The sequence below is a fragment of the Glycine soja genome, chromosome 3 (assembly GCF_004193775.1).
Source record: "Glycine soja cultivar W05 chromosome 3, ASM419377v2, whole genome shotgun sequence".
NCBI lineage: Eukaryota > Viridiplantae > Streptophyta > Magnoliopsida > Fabales > Fabaceae > Glycine > Glycine soja.
This window is the reverse complement of record NC_041004.1, coordinates 12,717,293-12,730,593: the sequence shown is the minus strand read 5'-3', so window position 1 is coordinate 12,730,593 and position 13,301 is coordinate 12,717,293. Positions and strand designations below refer to the sequence as shown.

General features: G+C 34.7%; 1 protein-coding gene across 1 annotated transcript; it reads left to right on the top strand.

Moving 5' to 3' along the window:
• The first annotated feature begins 1,206 nt into the window (after positions 1-1,206).
• LOC114406176 (UPF0161 protein At3g09310) lies at positions 1,207-4,158 on the top strand. The gene is made up of 4 exons (XM_028368809.1): positions 1,207-1,472; positions 1,579-1,638; positions 3,172-3,312; positions 3,425-4,158. The coding sequence occupies exons 1-4, from the start codon at positions 1,295-1,297 to the stop codon at positions 3,490-3,492; spliced, it is 447 nt and encodes a 148-aa protein (XP_028224610.1). The 5' UTR covers positions 1,207-1,294; the 3' UTR covers positions 3,493-4,158.
• Positions 4,159-13,301: the final 9,143 nt, after the last annotated feature.

The window sequence follows — 13,301 nt, the reverse complement described above, 5'->3', positions numbered from 1 at the left end:
ATCAAAACCTACATCAAACGATAACTCGTGTTTTATTTTAAGAAAGATTAAAAAATTTTAAAAACACAATTCAACCTCACTTCTTATGTTATTTGCCTCTACATAAGCTGTCAAAATATTTTACTCGTATGGTTTGATGACTGTTTTTACATATTCTGACAATTTTAAAGAAGAAAAATAAAATATGAATGTGAAATTGTTGTGATATTTTACATATTCTGATGGTTTTAAATTGTCACAAATCATTTTAAAGAAATTAAATTAAAAAACTATTTTTTGACGATGTAAAACCATTACAAATTGTGACATCATTAACAAAAAGAATGAAAGAGACTAAAAATAACTTTAAAAAAATTTGAGGGACCAATAAAAACAATTTTTTTGGAAGGACTAAAAAACTATTATCCAAATTTAAAGGACAAACATAATTAATCCTTTTTTAATCCTTAAACTTTTTAGAAATTTTGCTTTTAGTTCCTGAACTTTTTAGTATATTTTAGTCCTTTAACTTTTTTATGTTTTTAATTTTAATCCTTTCAGGTATGGGTGGGTATATAGACATAGATTCGCGGGTCGACTTGTTAAGCTCGTAAATCTTGCAAATAATGGGGTGTCACATATTTATATTGAGTTTTTGAGTTCGACTTGTTAAGCCGGGGGACCTACTAGACTTTATTCGCAAACTCATAGACTATCCACTTAACCCGCCTAAGTCCAATGTGTTAGTATTGTTAATTTGTTGCGTTTAACTTGAAAAATAAAGTCTAACATTTTTTCTTCTAATTTTATACATTTTTAAAAATATTGTTTTTATATATTTTTTCAAATTATTATTTGACCCCTTGAACCAATTGTTTTATCTACCAGTTTTTACCGACCAAATACAGAACTTGAAAAAAAAAAGTTTATTTATTTCTTGAAGAGACTTATTTGATTGATCTAAAATACAGGTTTTATGGGTCAAGCTTTTAATGAATGAATCCTATACTCATCCCTAGAAACTAAAAGTAATAAAAGCAAGAGACAAAAATTAAGGACTAAACTAAGAAAAAAGGTTAAGGAAATTAAAACATATGAAAACAGTTTAAGAATTTAAAACGTATAAACCCTGATTTTTATTAATTATTAGTGCAAAGATAATTCTTTTGGTAAATACCTAACCTTTTCTTTTTCAAAAATGAATAAATTGAACGCATATCCTTGTATTATAATATTGTGATAAACAAAGCACAATTTTCTAGTCCTTGAACGTCGCGCGCAGGTCGCAAGGCATCGTAGCGGTAGCGCGTGATCCATGGCCACTCTCCTTCTACCCCTCAACTCCTATTCTCCCACACCAATTCGAAACCCTAATCTATCTTCTCTTAAAATCAAAGTCAACCAGCGTCACTCTCCTTTCCAAACCCGACGACTTCATCGCACCCCATTCGTTCGTGCACTGGAGGAAGATTCGAACCCTGAAACAGTCCAAGGTGCTCTCTCTCTCTTTCTCTCTCCCTCTCTCTCTCTCTTGTCTCTGTATGCTAAGCTAATTTACTTGTCTAGGAATTTGATTTTGACTGTTAAAATCTTTCTCAGATGGCGAAGTGAACAGTTTAGGAGTCAAGGTTGCGCTGTCCATGTTGAGATTCTACCAGAGTAACTGTTTTTTTCTTTCATCATTTCTATTAAAATTTTGTAGTACATAACGTAAATAGCCACAAACTTAACGGTTCGGACTAATCATGTGGCTGCTGCGATGCGGATTGTGACTGTTGCGGCGTGAAATTATTATATGTTTTCACTAGATGTAAAATGAATTATACAATTATTCTAATCATTTGCATATCTTTTATTTATAACATAACATAATTTTTCATTCATTTTAAGATTTGGTATCTCCTAACATCCCATATAGCCAAACACATTCGACCATCGTCTCTTAGAAATTCAAAATAGAAGATTGAAATCTAAAATTTAATTTAATTTTGACAATAAAAAAGTATAATAGGACGGTGTTAAAGGCTATGTTGCTGCACCAACGCAGTTCCGTTGTGGCTATTTGTGGTATTTCATGTGATTGAAAATCACACCACAATTACGGGCCGATGCGGTTGTGGACACTAGCAAAACAGCAATATTGTGGCTGCTATTGCAGTTGCGGACTGCTATTTAAAACCATGGGACTAATTTTCGATTCCAAATGGTCATTGGCTCATTGCCGTTACATGAATTGTTATTGGTCCTTTACTTTTATTTTAATTTCTTTGGAGTTTCGTATGCATTTTCATTTTTGGTTGATGTAGTGTGTGATTGGTTTAGCTTGTTTTGAAAAATATGACTTTGTTTCTCAAAATTAATCTATAAAATATTGGTTGCTGATTCTGAATTAGGGAGAATTTGTAACCTCCGAAGAGATTACACTCTTTGGAATTTCCTATGATTTTTCATTTTTGTCGATGTAGTGTGTGATTGGTTTAGCTTGTTATGAAAAATATGAATTTCTTTGTTTCATTTGGAACCTTGGAAGAGATTATATGAACTACTTATAGAAGTAGCTTATAACTTCATTTTAAGCTCTTTTCAACATATTTCATCATGTGTTCAAATCTGAAAACTGCCTCTATGCCATATGCAAGGGTAAGGCTGCGTACAATAACCCTTCCCCATACCTTTGCTAAGCGTGGAGCCTCCAAGCATTGGGGTATGCTAGATTATTTTTTCCAACTTATTTCATCAAGTTTTGCAAGCTGGTCAGAATAATCTTTTTCTTTTTCTTCTTTTTAACTTATTTTATTTAGTTTTTCTATTAAGCTTATGGATAAGCTCTTATTTTAGTCTCATTTAAAAGAAGTTATTTACAGCTTGTTTTGACTTATTTTATGCCATAAGCATTTGTGCAAGTGTTTGAGAAAACTCTTGAAAATAACTTGTGAAATGTCCATAAGCTGTTTTTAAGCTTATTTCTATAAGCTCTTCAGGATAGCTAATGAAAACAGCTTACAACTTATATGAAAACAGTTTAACCCGATTTTCTCTTCGATTATCGAAACAACATATACAAAATTGTTTACATGATAAGTACTTACCTAATATGCCTTTAATTAAGTTGTTTTTCCAATCAGGCCTAAAAGATTATTGAATAAACACTTAATTAAGTTGTTTACACTAAGATGCTGTTCATGTGTGCAGGGGAAATTTCACCAATTTTGCCAAAGAGCTGTCGATACATTCCAACCTGCAGTGAGTATTCCATGGAGGCATATAAGCGATATGGAGCGGTGAAGGGTACAGTTTTAACTGCGTGGCGTATATGTCGTTGCAATCCCCTTGGTATTGTATTTGACTAATAACTTTGATTCATGTTCTGCTTTTATTTTATTTTTTTAATTTAAGCTACATTTTTTGTTTTCAATGGGTTACTATTTAATTCCATATGTTTTAGGTGGGCATGGTTACGATCCACCTAGATGGTTTGGGGAGGTTAGTCCATTAGAAGATGCCCGCGACTGATTAATTTCAGGGCCTGATATTAAGGAGGTCATCACTACGGATTGAACATTTTGAAGTTCTGTGCTGTGCTAATGCTGTCTGGGGATTTTGCATTTGTTTTTTCTGTGTGACTCTGTACTAATGCAAAAGTTCTGTTCTAACCGCGTTGTAGAAGTTGTATTAAGAAAAATGGTATGTCATCGGTATAGTGGTTATGATAATCAAAATGAACTTTTTCTTTGTACAGCCAAAGAAAAAACAGTGCTGAAACAAAGAGAGATCTGCACAATGAATATCCAGTCCAACATGGGGATAGTCATCTGCATAAGGAATATATGTCCTAGATGTGTTATGTTGCCAATCTTAATGAGACACATAATTGGTTTAACTTTTGTGTTTTATATTTGAGAAATGTGTTAGACCCAATTAAAAATGTATACATTAGTAGAAGGATAAGGAAGAAGTCCAAATTAGATGGGCCCAGTCCTGTTAGTGTATCAGAATTGTTATAATAAGTGCTATGAAAAGGGGTATAAGAGGGAATTAACAAGTTTTTAAGGGAGTTGTAACAGATTTGGGGAGAGACCAGGCTCTCGAAGTCCTGGGCAGTTGTATACTCATTTCCTTGTTTGGGCACCTTTGATCTTGAGGAATAATATATACATTCTTTCTTATTTGTTTCTGCAATTCTTGAGTACATTTATTATTCTCTACTTGTTTCTTACAGAATGCTAGTGACACTTCCTTTTTAACACTATCTATTATTGGGTGAAATCTCATACTGGCCCCACTAAAAAACTAACATAGAAATTCACTTAATAATAGTGTTACTTGCATTTCTTTTTATATTATTTTGTTTTTTATTTTTTTCTTTTAAATGAAAATACAAAATTAATATAATAGATATGCTGGGGGATTGTTTCCTTAATTTTTTTAAATACAAGATTAAATTTCTCCTTTGATTTATATAGTTTCACTCAAAATTCAATCTAGTCCCTATAAAAGTTTTCAAAACCTTTGTATGGTTTATCTGATACCAAGCATATATTATATGATCGAATATTACATATTGTTGTCTGGTTAATGTCTCTTTAGACTTTATGCATTGCTAATGCACAATCATTTTTGATGGTTGGGATCTTATAACCGTGCTGTGAGATTGTTTTTTCTTTCTTGCCTGTTTTTAAGTTAACTTCTATGCTAAATTACTGTTAGCTTTAACGAAAAAAGATTGCTATGTGGTAACTTATTGCTGGGAAGAATTATGAGCTACCTCGGGCTGAAGCCAGAAACTTAACTAGTACTAATGTTGCGGAAGTCTTCATTCAGGTATTCTAGTCTTGTGTATGGGAATTCAGATTGATATGCCCTCCATGCCCTCACAAGTTACATGCTTCACTTAATGTGTTTCTGTCCTTGGTTCCTTTTCTTGTTTATTATTTACATTATTTTCAATTACATGATATAATGAAAGTTGACAAAATCATTTGAACTTTGAAGTAATTTTGTGCGAACCGTTGAGTCCCAATATATATTCAATGATTTGTAGGGCTGGTCAACAAATTTCAATGTATACTGGATGTATATATCAGAAACGAACAATTGCTAACAAAATAAAATAACACTGCTAACAATTACTACTAGATAGGTTTTTTTTTTTCATAGGAATTGAACACAATACTAGGAGGCTTATAATCCTTACACATCCTATTCAACCAACTACTGTGCTACTACTAGATAGGCTTCGTTTCAGTTACTACATCCTAAAGGACTAGGGGACATGCTACGTGCACCCAGCAACATTGCTGGTGCACCCAACAAATAGTGAATGGGCAAAATTGCCCTTATGCAATCCCGTCTTTCGAAAGAACTTTCTTTTGGATTAAGTTTCGGAAGACGTTCTTCCGGAATAAATTCCGGAAGAAGGTTCTTCTGGAAGAAGAAGGTGGGCTTCCGAAAGAACTTCCTGAAGAAGTTTCGGAAGAATGTCTTCTGGAACTTCTTCCGAAAGATGGTTCTTCCGGAAGACCAATTTCTTCTTTCGGAGGAACCTTCTTCCGGAAGTTATTTTTTAAATGGTTTTTTTTAAATGAAATTTTTTTTTCTAATAAATTTTTTTTCTAATAAATCAATTATGTTATAAAATAAATAATATTATTATACATAAATTATTAGTATACATAATTATGACTAATATTTCTAATTCATATTTTATGTGCATATAAATTTGAATAATAAATTTTGTGACAATTGAGTATAATTTGAATCATACAAATTACTTAATTCGTATATTTTTTAAAAAATATAAAATATTTACTATGATAACATTTTATTTGTATTACAAAACTTAATATATAATAAATAAATAATTTTAATTTTATAACAACGTGAAGTAAAAATAGATTTCATTTTATAATAATAATCAGAAATAAAATAATATTTAATGTATATTTAATGATGATTTTGTTATTGTGTTGTTTTCTTTAAATTTACTGTGCTGCTTTTTCATTTTACACCTTTTTGCTTTCACTTTCATCCCGGTGTTCTTTGTATTCCTTTTTCGTAAAAAGCTTTTGAAGTTTTGGTGGTCCCGTTTGTGTGTTTGAAGTAACCGTTCAGTGAAGGTTAAATATTGGTGGTACACATTTCGTCGTTGTTGTTCCTATTTCGTCAGAGGTATGCATTTATTGGAGAAGGTGAACCGTAAAATGGTAAAAACTTTTTCCGAAAGAACTATGAACTATCGGAAAAAGTTGTTCCGAAAGAAAAACTATGAACTTCCGGAAGTTGTTTCGGAAGAAGCACTGTGAATTTCCGGAAGAACGTCTTTCGGAAGAAGAACTGTGAACTTCTGGAAGAAGTTCTTCCGGAATGTTAATTTTTTTAATTTATATATAATATATATATTATAATTTATAATATTTGTATTTGAAATTTTTTAAATTGTGGATAATTGATTTAATTAGGTATAATGATTTTGGTATAATATTAAATGATTTAGGTAAAATAATTGTATTTTGTTGTGGTAGAAAAATGTTTTATTAGTTGTTAATTATAGTGTTAAGTTTAGTTTAAGTAAATAATGTAGTTATAAATTTTGAATGTATTTGTATTAGTTAATATGTTTGTTAGTTAATATGTAGTCAATTTTTGGATGTGGTTATATGATAATTTGAATGTACTTGTGTATGATGCATAATTTAATAATATGTTGTTAAGATGGACGAAGATTAATGGACGTATGACTATACGATGTCACAAGAAGTTCATATGAATTATGATTATGATAATGAAGAAGAATGTGGTGTGAATGAACCACATGTTGATTGTTCGAATGCTTTTAATACGTCTCAGGTAATCATGTTGATTAGTTTGAGTCATTTGGTTGAATTGATGTTTTGTATAAAAATTAATATGTTGGGGTTGCATTGTAGGTATTTGGTACTCGAGATGATGTTTTGTAGTGGGTTCGAACAGTTGTCCATGAAAACAGATTTGTTGTAGTGATTATGAGGTCTGACATAGATACCGGTAGCAGAGGAAGAAATTCATTTGTCTTAATTGGGTGTGAAAGGAATGGTATGTACAAGTGTAGGAATAAAGAATTCGTTAGAAGAGACACTGGGAGTAGGAAATGTGATTGTCCCTTCAGGCTTCGTGAGAAACCAGTGCATGGAGGGAAAGGTTGGATGGTGAAGTTGATCTGTGGGATTCACAATCATGAATTGGCCAAGTCCTTAGTTGGACATCCATACGCTAGGCGATTGACTAAGGATGAAAAAAAAATTATTGCTGATATGACAAAGTCGATGGTGAAACCAAAAAACATCTTGCTAACGTTGAAGGAACACAATGTCAACAGTTGCACCACGATCAAACAAATTTACAATGCAAGAAATGCATATCGTTCTTCAATAAGAGGAGCTGATACCGAAATGCAACATTTGATGAAACTTTTCGAACGTGATCAATACATTCATTGGCATAGATTGAAGGATGAAATTGTGGTGCATGATCTATTTTGGTGTCACCCAGATGCAGTAAAGTTATGTAATGCATGTCATCTGGTGTTTTTTTATAGATAGTACCTACAAAACAAACAGGTACAGATTTCCACTACTTGACTTTGTTGGGGTGACACCAACGACGATGACATTCTCGGCTGGGTTTGTATATCTGGAGGCTGAGCGTGTTAATAATATTGTATGGGCTTTGGAACGATTTCGAGGTCTATTTTTAAGAAACGATCGCCTCCCTGTTGTTATTGTCACTGACAGAGACCTAGCACTAATGAATGCAGTGAAAACTGTGTTCCCGGAGTGTACAAATTTGTTGTGCAAGTTTCATATCGATAAGAATGTGAAGGCGAAGTGCAAATAATCGGTCAAAAAAATGCCTGGGACTATGTAATGGATAACTGAGGTACTTTGGTTGATTGTCCGTCCGAACACTAGTTCGTTGAGTCCCTTCAGAAGTTTCAAATTGCTTGTTCGCCTTGGCCAATGTTCGTTGACTATGTTAACGACACATGGATTATCCCCCACAAGAAAAAATTTATTACAGCATGGACGAATAAGGTCATGCACCTAGGCAACACAACAATAAACAGGTATTAAGAACTTATTTTTTTTGTTAGTAAGGATTATTAATAAATGGTATTTAATTGTTGTATATTTTTCATGTTTGTTATGTATTTTAAATGTAGGGTTGAATTAACTCATTGGGCTCTAAAAAGAGTATTACAAAATAGCCTTGGAGACCTGTATAGTGTTTGGGATACCATGAACAACATGATCACGCTGCAACACGTTGAAATTAAAGCATCCTTTGAAACCAATACGCATGTGGTTGGACATGTATTTAAAAAAACTTTATACAATAGGCTTCTTAGGATGGTTTTAAGGAACGCTTTAAATGAGATTGCTTCTGAGGTTGAGCGTCTACGTTATCTCGGCAACAATCCCTCTTCTTGTGGTTGTGTGATGAGAAGCACGCACGGTCTTCCTTGTGCATGTGAGCTTTCTAGGTATACTGCTAGTAGCATCCTAGTGGAGTCAGTCCATATTTTATGGAGGAGACTTTGCTTTTCAGACCAAGGGTTATGTGAGGCCGAAGTCAGCATCAAGGAAGAGATTGAGAACATATCTAAAAGGTTTGAGGAACTTGATGTGTGTGGCAAAGTAACTCTGAAGAGTAAACTTTGAGATATTGCATACCTTGATCATAACTCTATGTGCCCTCCTTCGTCAAAGGTCAACACTAAAGGTGCACCGAAGAAATCGATGAAAAGAAGTCAAAGATCCACAAAGCGTGATCTGTCTTACTGGGAGTATGTTGATGTTTTTCATTCTGTTCAAAGTAGCAACTTTTCAGTCAAACATAGTGCATCATGTTCTGAACCGCCTCAGCCAACAAGGATCATCCCGATGTTGGATCAATTTGCGCCATTCATACAAGGTTTCATTCATGACGTTGTGGATGTGAAAGCGGACGGTAACTGTGGATATCGGTCCATTGCCGCTTTATTAGGTATAGGGGAAAATTCGTGGCCGTTAGTGCGTAACGAATTGATTAAAGAACTTGGCAGATGGTCGCATGAGTACATCAACCTCTTCGGTGGCACAGAGAGATTTGAACAATTAAAGTTGTCCCTACTTGTTGATGGGTTTTCTAAGATATGTTTTTAGGTTATTTTTTTAAGAACAAACTTTAAATAACTTACATGTGTATGTTTGCTTGATTCAGGTTAGTGTGGACAAGTGGAAGGATATCACGGAGATGGGATATGTGATTGCATCACGGTATAACATAATCCTTGTATCGTTGTCCCGACAACAAAGCATGACATTTTTTCCTCTTAGAAGTCAACCACCACCCGATTCTTCTGGGCACCGCATGATCTGTGTCGGTCACGTGTTTGGAAATCATTTTGTTCAGGTACATTGAAGATAGTTAGTATAACAATTATGCAATGACTTCCTTGGTTCATTTGAGTTAATAATATTTGTTCATGTACAATAGGTTTATTTGAAAGACCATTGTCCTTTACCTCCTCCAGCGTTGTTGTGGTCAAGCAATTGTTATTCTCAGGCAAAGCAGTGGACAACGCCATATAATAGTATAATGCAGCAGTACACAAGCTTGATGTCATTCAAAAGACACTATGTCGACCTAAATGAAGACTAAACATGCATTGTTTATGTAATTGTATTCATTATGCGATATAATTTGTTGTAAGCCATTAATAGCCAATTAATATTATTAAGTACTCGTTTCGTTAAGAAAAAAATTAGTTGGTTCAACAAAAATCAATTACATGTGTACGATACATCGTTGTCATAATTAACAACACATAATGACATGCATGCGTATTAAAGTTTGAGCACCGACACCACATTGACTGACTTGACTACACATTCTGAAGGAAACATAAATACGAAACATGTTCACACGTGTCTATTTTTTTGTAAAAAAAGTGAAGCAATCTGTCAGTGAGAACCATGTATATATATGAGACACGGCTAATAAATCACACATTATCTTGCTTTCACATAGTCTCCCAATTGAACACAAAGTATGACATTTTTAGGAGAAACTAGCAGTCAGACAATTGTCAACTCAAGGTTGAGTTTCATTTTTCCAAATGGATCGATTATTCACAATGATACTGGGGTTTACTTCCAAACTTTGACTCTGGTGCCCATTCGAGTACCAAACAACTGTGATTTTGCAAGTCTAAAAATCAGAATACACAATACCCTTCAGCTATCCGACAAACAATTTTTGGATGAAATTCACTACCGACAGTCATTCACCCATATAGGTAACCAAATTTGCTTTCCGTGTATGAAATTGATAAATGATGACGATGTCAACACAATGTTAATGTGTAATGATCAATTGTTTCCGATTGAGTTATTATGCACTGTTTGAAGAACACCAGATGGAGTAATAAACTTACTTCAACGCACTATGCCCCGTACTCATGACGCGATCCTGTATTACAACAGGAAATGGAACATGCCACCCTAGAACAAATTTGTTGGATGCGCGTTCACAGGAAAAAATCCAAAGAAATTTCAAATTCTTTCAAGATGTACCATCGATGAACTGAAGGATTTAATAAAGCAAGTTGCACCTAAAGAGATTCCCCCTCTTGGAATTCACGAATCACAAACGATAAGACGATTGTTTTTCCGCCAACCAGGTCGCTTTGAGTATTCAGATAAACTTATAAAATATGAAATTAATGAGCTGAAGGCCAACGATGAAGTGTTGAAGGTGTTAGTACAGTCTAACTACTGGAAAAAATATGGGCCAATAGAAATTTTAGCTGTCTTTACTAAATATGTTATGGAATTCGAAGACGAGGTGACTACGACATCGCTAAACGACTGAATGCAATGTTTATTTTTTTTCCTTTTCATGTAACTTTTATCTGTTTATGGTGTGTTTAAATTCCATAATAAAGTTGAATGTGTTGTTTGAATGGTCCAAATATAATTTATTTTAATTGTTTGACCTTCAGACCTTAGGCATACTTAGAAGGGTCCGATTCCTATTTTTTTCAATTTTGTGCCTCTTTTTTGAGGTGTTATTCGATGGAAACAGGGTACGACATTAATTTTTTTCGGTTCTTTGACGTCCAAACATGAGAAATAGCACCCCTCCAATGTCTTAGGTGACTCGCACATAATTCAGAAAAACCCCCAAACATGGGTACTTAAACATGTAAAAAGGGTCTGATTGCTATTTTTTTCGATTTTGTGCCTCTTTTTTGAGGTCTTATTCGATGGAACCAGGGTACGACATTAATTTTTTTGGGTTCTTTGACGTCTAAACATGAGAAATAACGCCCCTCCAATGTCTTAGGTGACTCGCACATAATCCAAAAAAAACCCCAAACATGGGTACTTAAACATGTAAAAAGGGTCTGATTCCTATTTTTTTCGATTTTGTGCCTCTTTTTTGAGGTCTTATTCGATGGAACCAGGGTATGACATTATTTTTTTTGGGTTCTTTGACGTCCAAACATGAGAAATAGCACCCCTCAAATGTCTTAGGCGACTCGCACATAATAAAAAAAAAACCCCAAACATGGGTACTTAAACGTGTAAAAAGGGTCTGATTGCTATTTTTTTTCGATTTTGTGCCTCTTTTTTGAGTACTTATTCGATGGAATCAGGGTACGACATTAATATTTTTGGGTTCTTTGACGTCCAAAAATGAGAAATAACGCCCCTCCAATGTCTTAGGCGACTCGCACATGATCCAAAAAAAACCCCAAACATGGATACTTAAACATGTAAAAAGGGTTCGATTCTTATTTTTTTCGATTTTGTGCCTCTTTTTTGAGGTCTTATTCGATGGAACCAGGGTACGACATTAATTTTTTTGGGTTCTTTGACGTCCAAACATGAGAAATAGCGCCCCTCCGACATAAATATCATTTTCATCTTTTTACTTTAAAAGACAAACAATTACTTATCTTATTTTTAAAATTTTATAATTTTAATGTCATTCTTATGAACGAAAGTCATGATTTTAGCTTCACTTTTTTTTTTATCAAAAATTCATAAGAGTCCAAAACTTCGCTTAAGGACCAGAATCGATACGTCAGTTAATATCATAAAATAATATACAATACAAAACAAGTAAACTATATTAAACAAAAAAGAGTAACAAATACAAAAAATTATGTCAACTACAAAACATAAAAACAATAATCAATGCTCTGTGCGCCGTCTCTGTCGAGCCCTGACACTTCCATCTGCACTGGCACCCCCCTGGCGATCGTGAGGCAAGTTTGCATAATATCTTGTAACTCTGTGCCTGTAGTGACCATCCTAAGGTTGAGCACACGCTCCAACCTTTCTGCGATCGCCTCATAGCCTTCGTAATCATCTTGTGAGAGTCATAAAAAACATTTATTATAAAATTTAAAATAAATAAAAATTCATCAAACATTAAACGCACAAATAATCTTATCACTGCATGTGGAGGGGGGTCAAATGCCACTGGAACCTGTGGGATGGCTGGCTGCATGTACTCCTCATGGTCTGGGGCAGGTGCATGTCTGGGCTGGTCACCTTCCTGGGTTGGTATCATGAATTGGTGGGATATTTGGAAAAACCACTCCATGTAATCCGCAGATACCTACCCAGGCACTACACAAAGCTCACCCACAGTTAGTACTTGGTCCGCGAAATGCACCCACCTGTCATCTATATCATGATATGACAATGAAGCACTAACAGGCGGCGGAGGGATGCTCTGAATGTAACCAAACTGCCGTAGCACCCTCTCCAGTCGAACTGTGACCACCATAGGATCCCATCTCAGCTGACCCTGGAACGACGAAATTAGCTCAAACCCCCTAACCCCTCGATGCTCAGTGTAAGACAACTAACACACATCTGTGACCGTCAAAGCATCACAACGTGCCCGGTATGGCGCTCCTGTAATTCCCTTCATATGCGCCTTTGTCGTTAGCCACCGGGGAGCACGTGGGGACGTCTCCTCGTACGCATCATCTGTGACTCACTGATGCACACTCGGAAAGTGCTCATAGATCCAACACTACAAAAAAATGAGGTTAACATAACATAAAAACATGTTTAAATCATAATCCAATGTAACATATTTAAAAACACAAAATTTACATGTAATAAAGTCAGGTACCACCTAATCTGCCGTGTCGTGGTCCTAGAAGCTTCATCTAACTGGTCACACATATGAACCAGCGCGGCAACTCCCTAAGCATAACCACCACTCTGACCCAGGTCACGAAAAGCCTCTAGATGCACCATATGAACATATGTTGCACTTTT

Excerpts from the sequence above, each read along its gene's own strand:
- LOC114406176 (XM_028368809.1), top strand. The coding sequence starts at position 1,295 with ATGGCCACTCTCCTTCTACCCCTCAACTCCTATTCTCCCACACCAATT. Across the intron at positions 1,639-3,171 it reads CATGTTGAGATTCTACCAGA|GGGAAATTTCACCAATTTTG; the intron begins GTAACTGTTTTT and ends TCATGTGTGCAG. Across the intron at positions 3,313-3,424 it reads ATGTCGTTGCAATCCCCTTG|GTGGGCATGGTTACGATCCA; the intron begins GTATTGTATTTG and ends CATATGTTTTAG.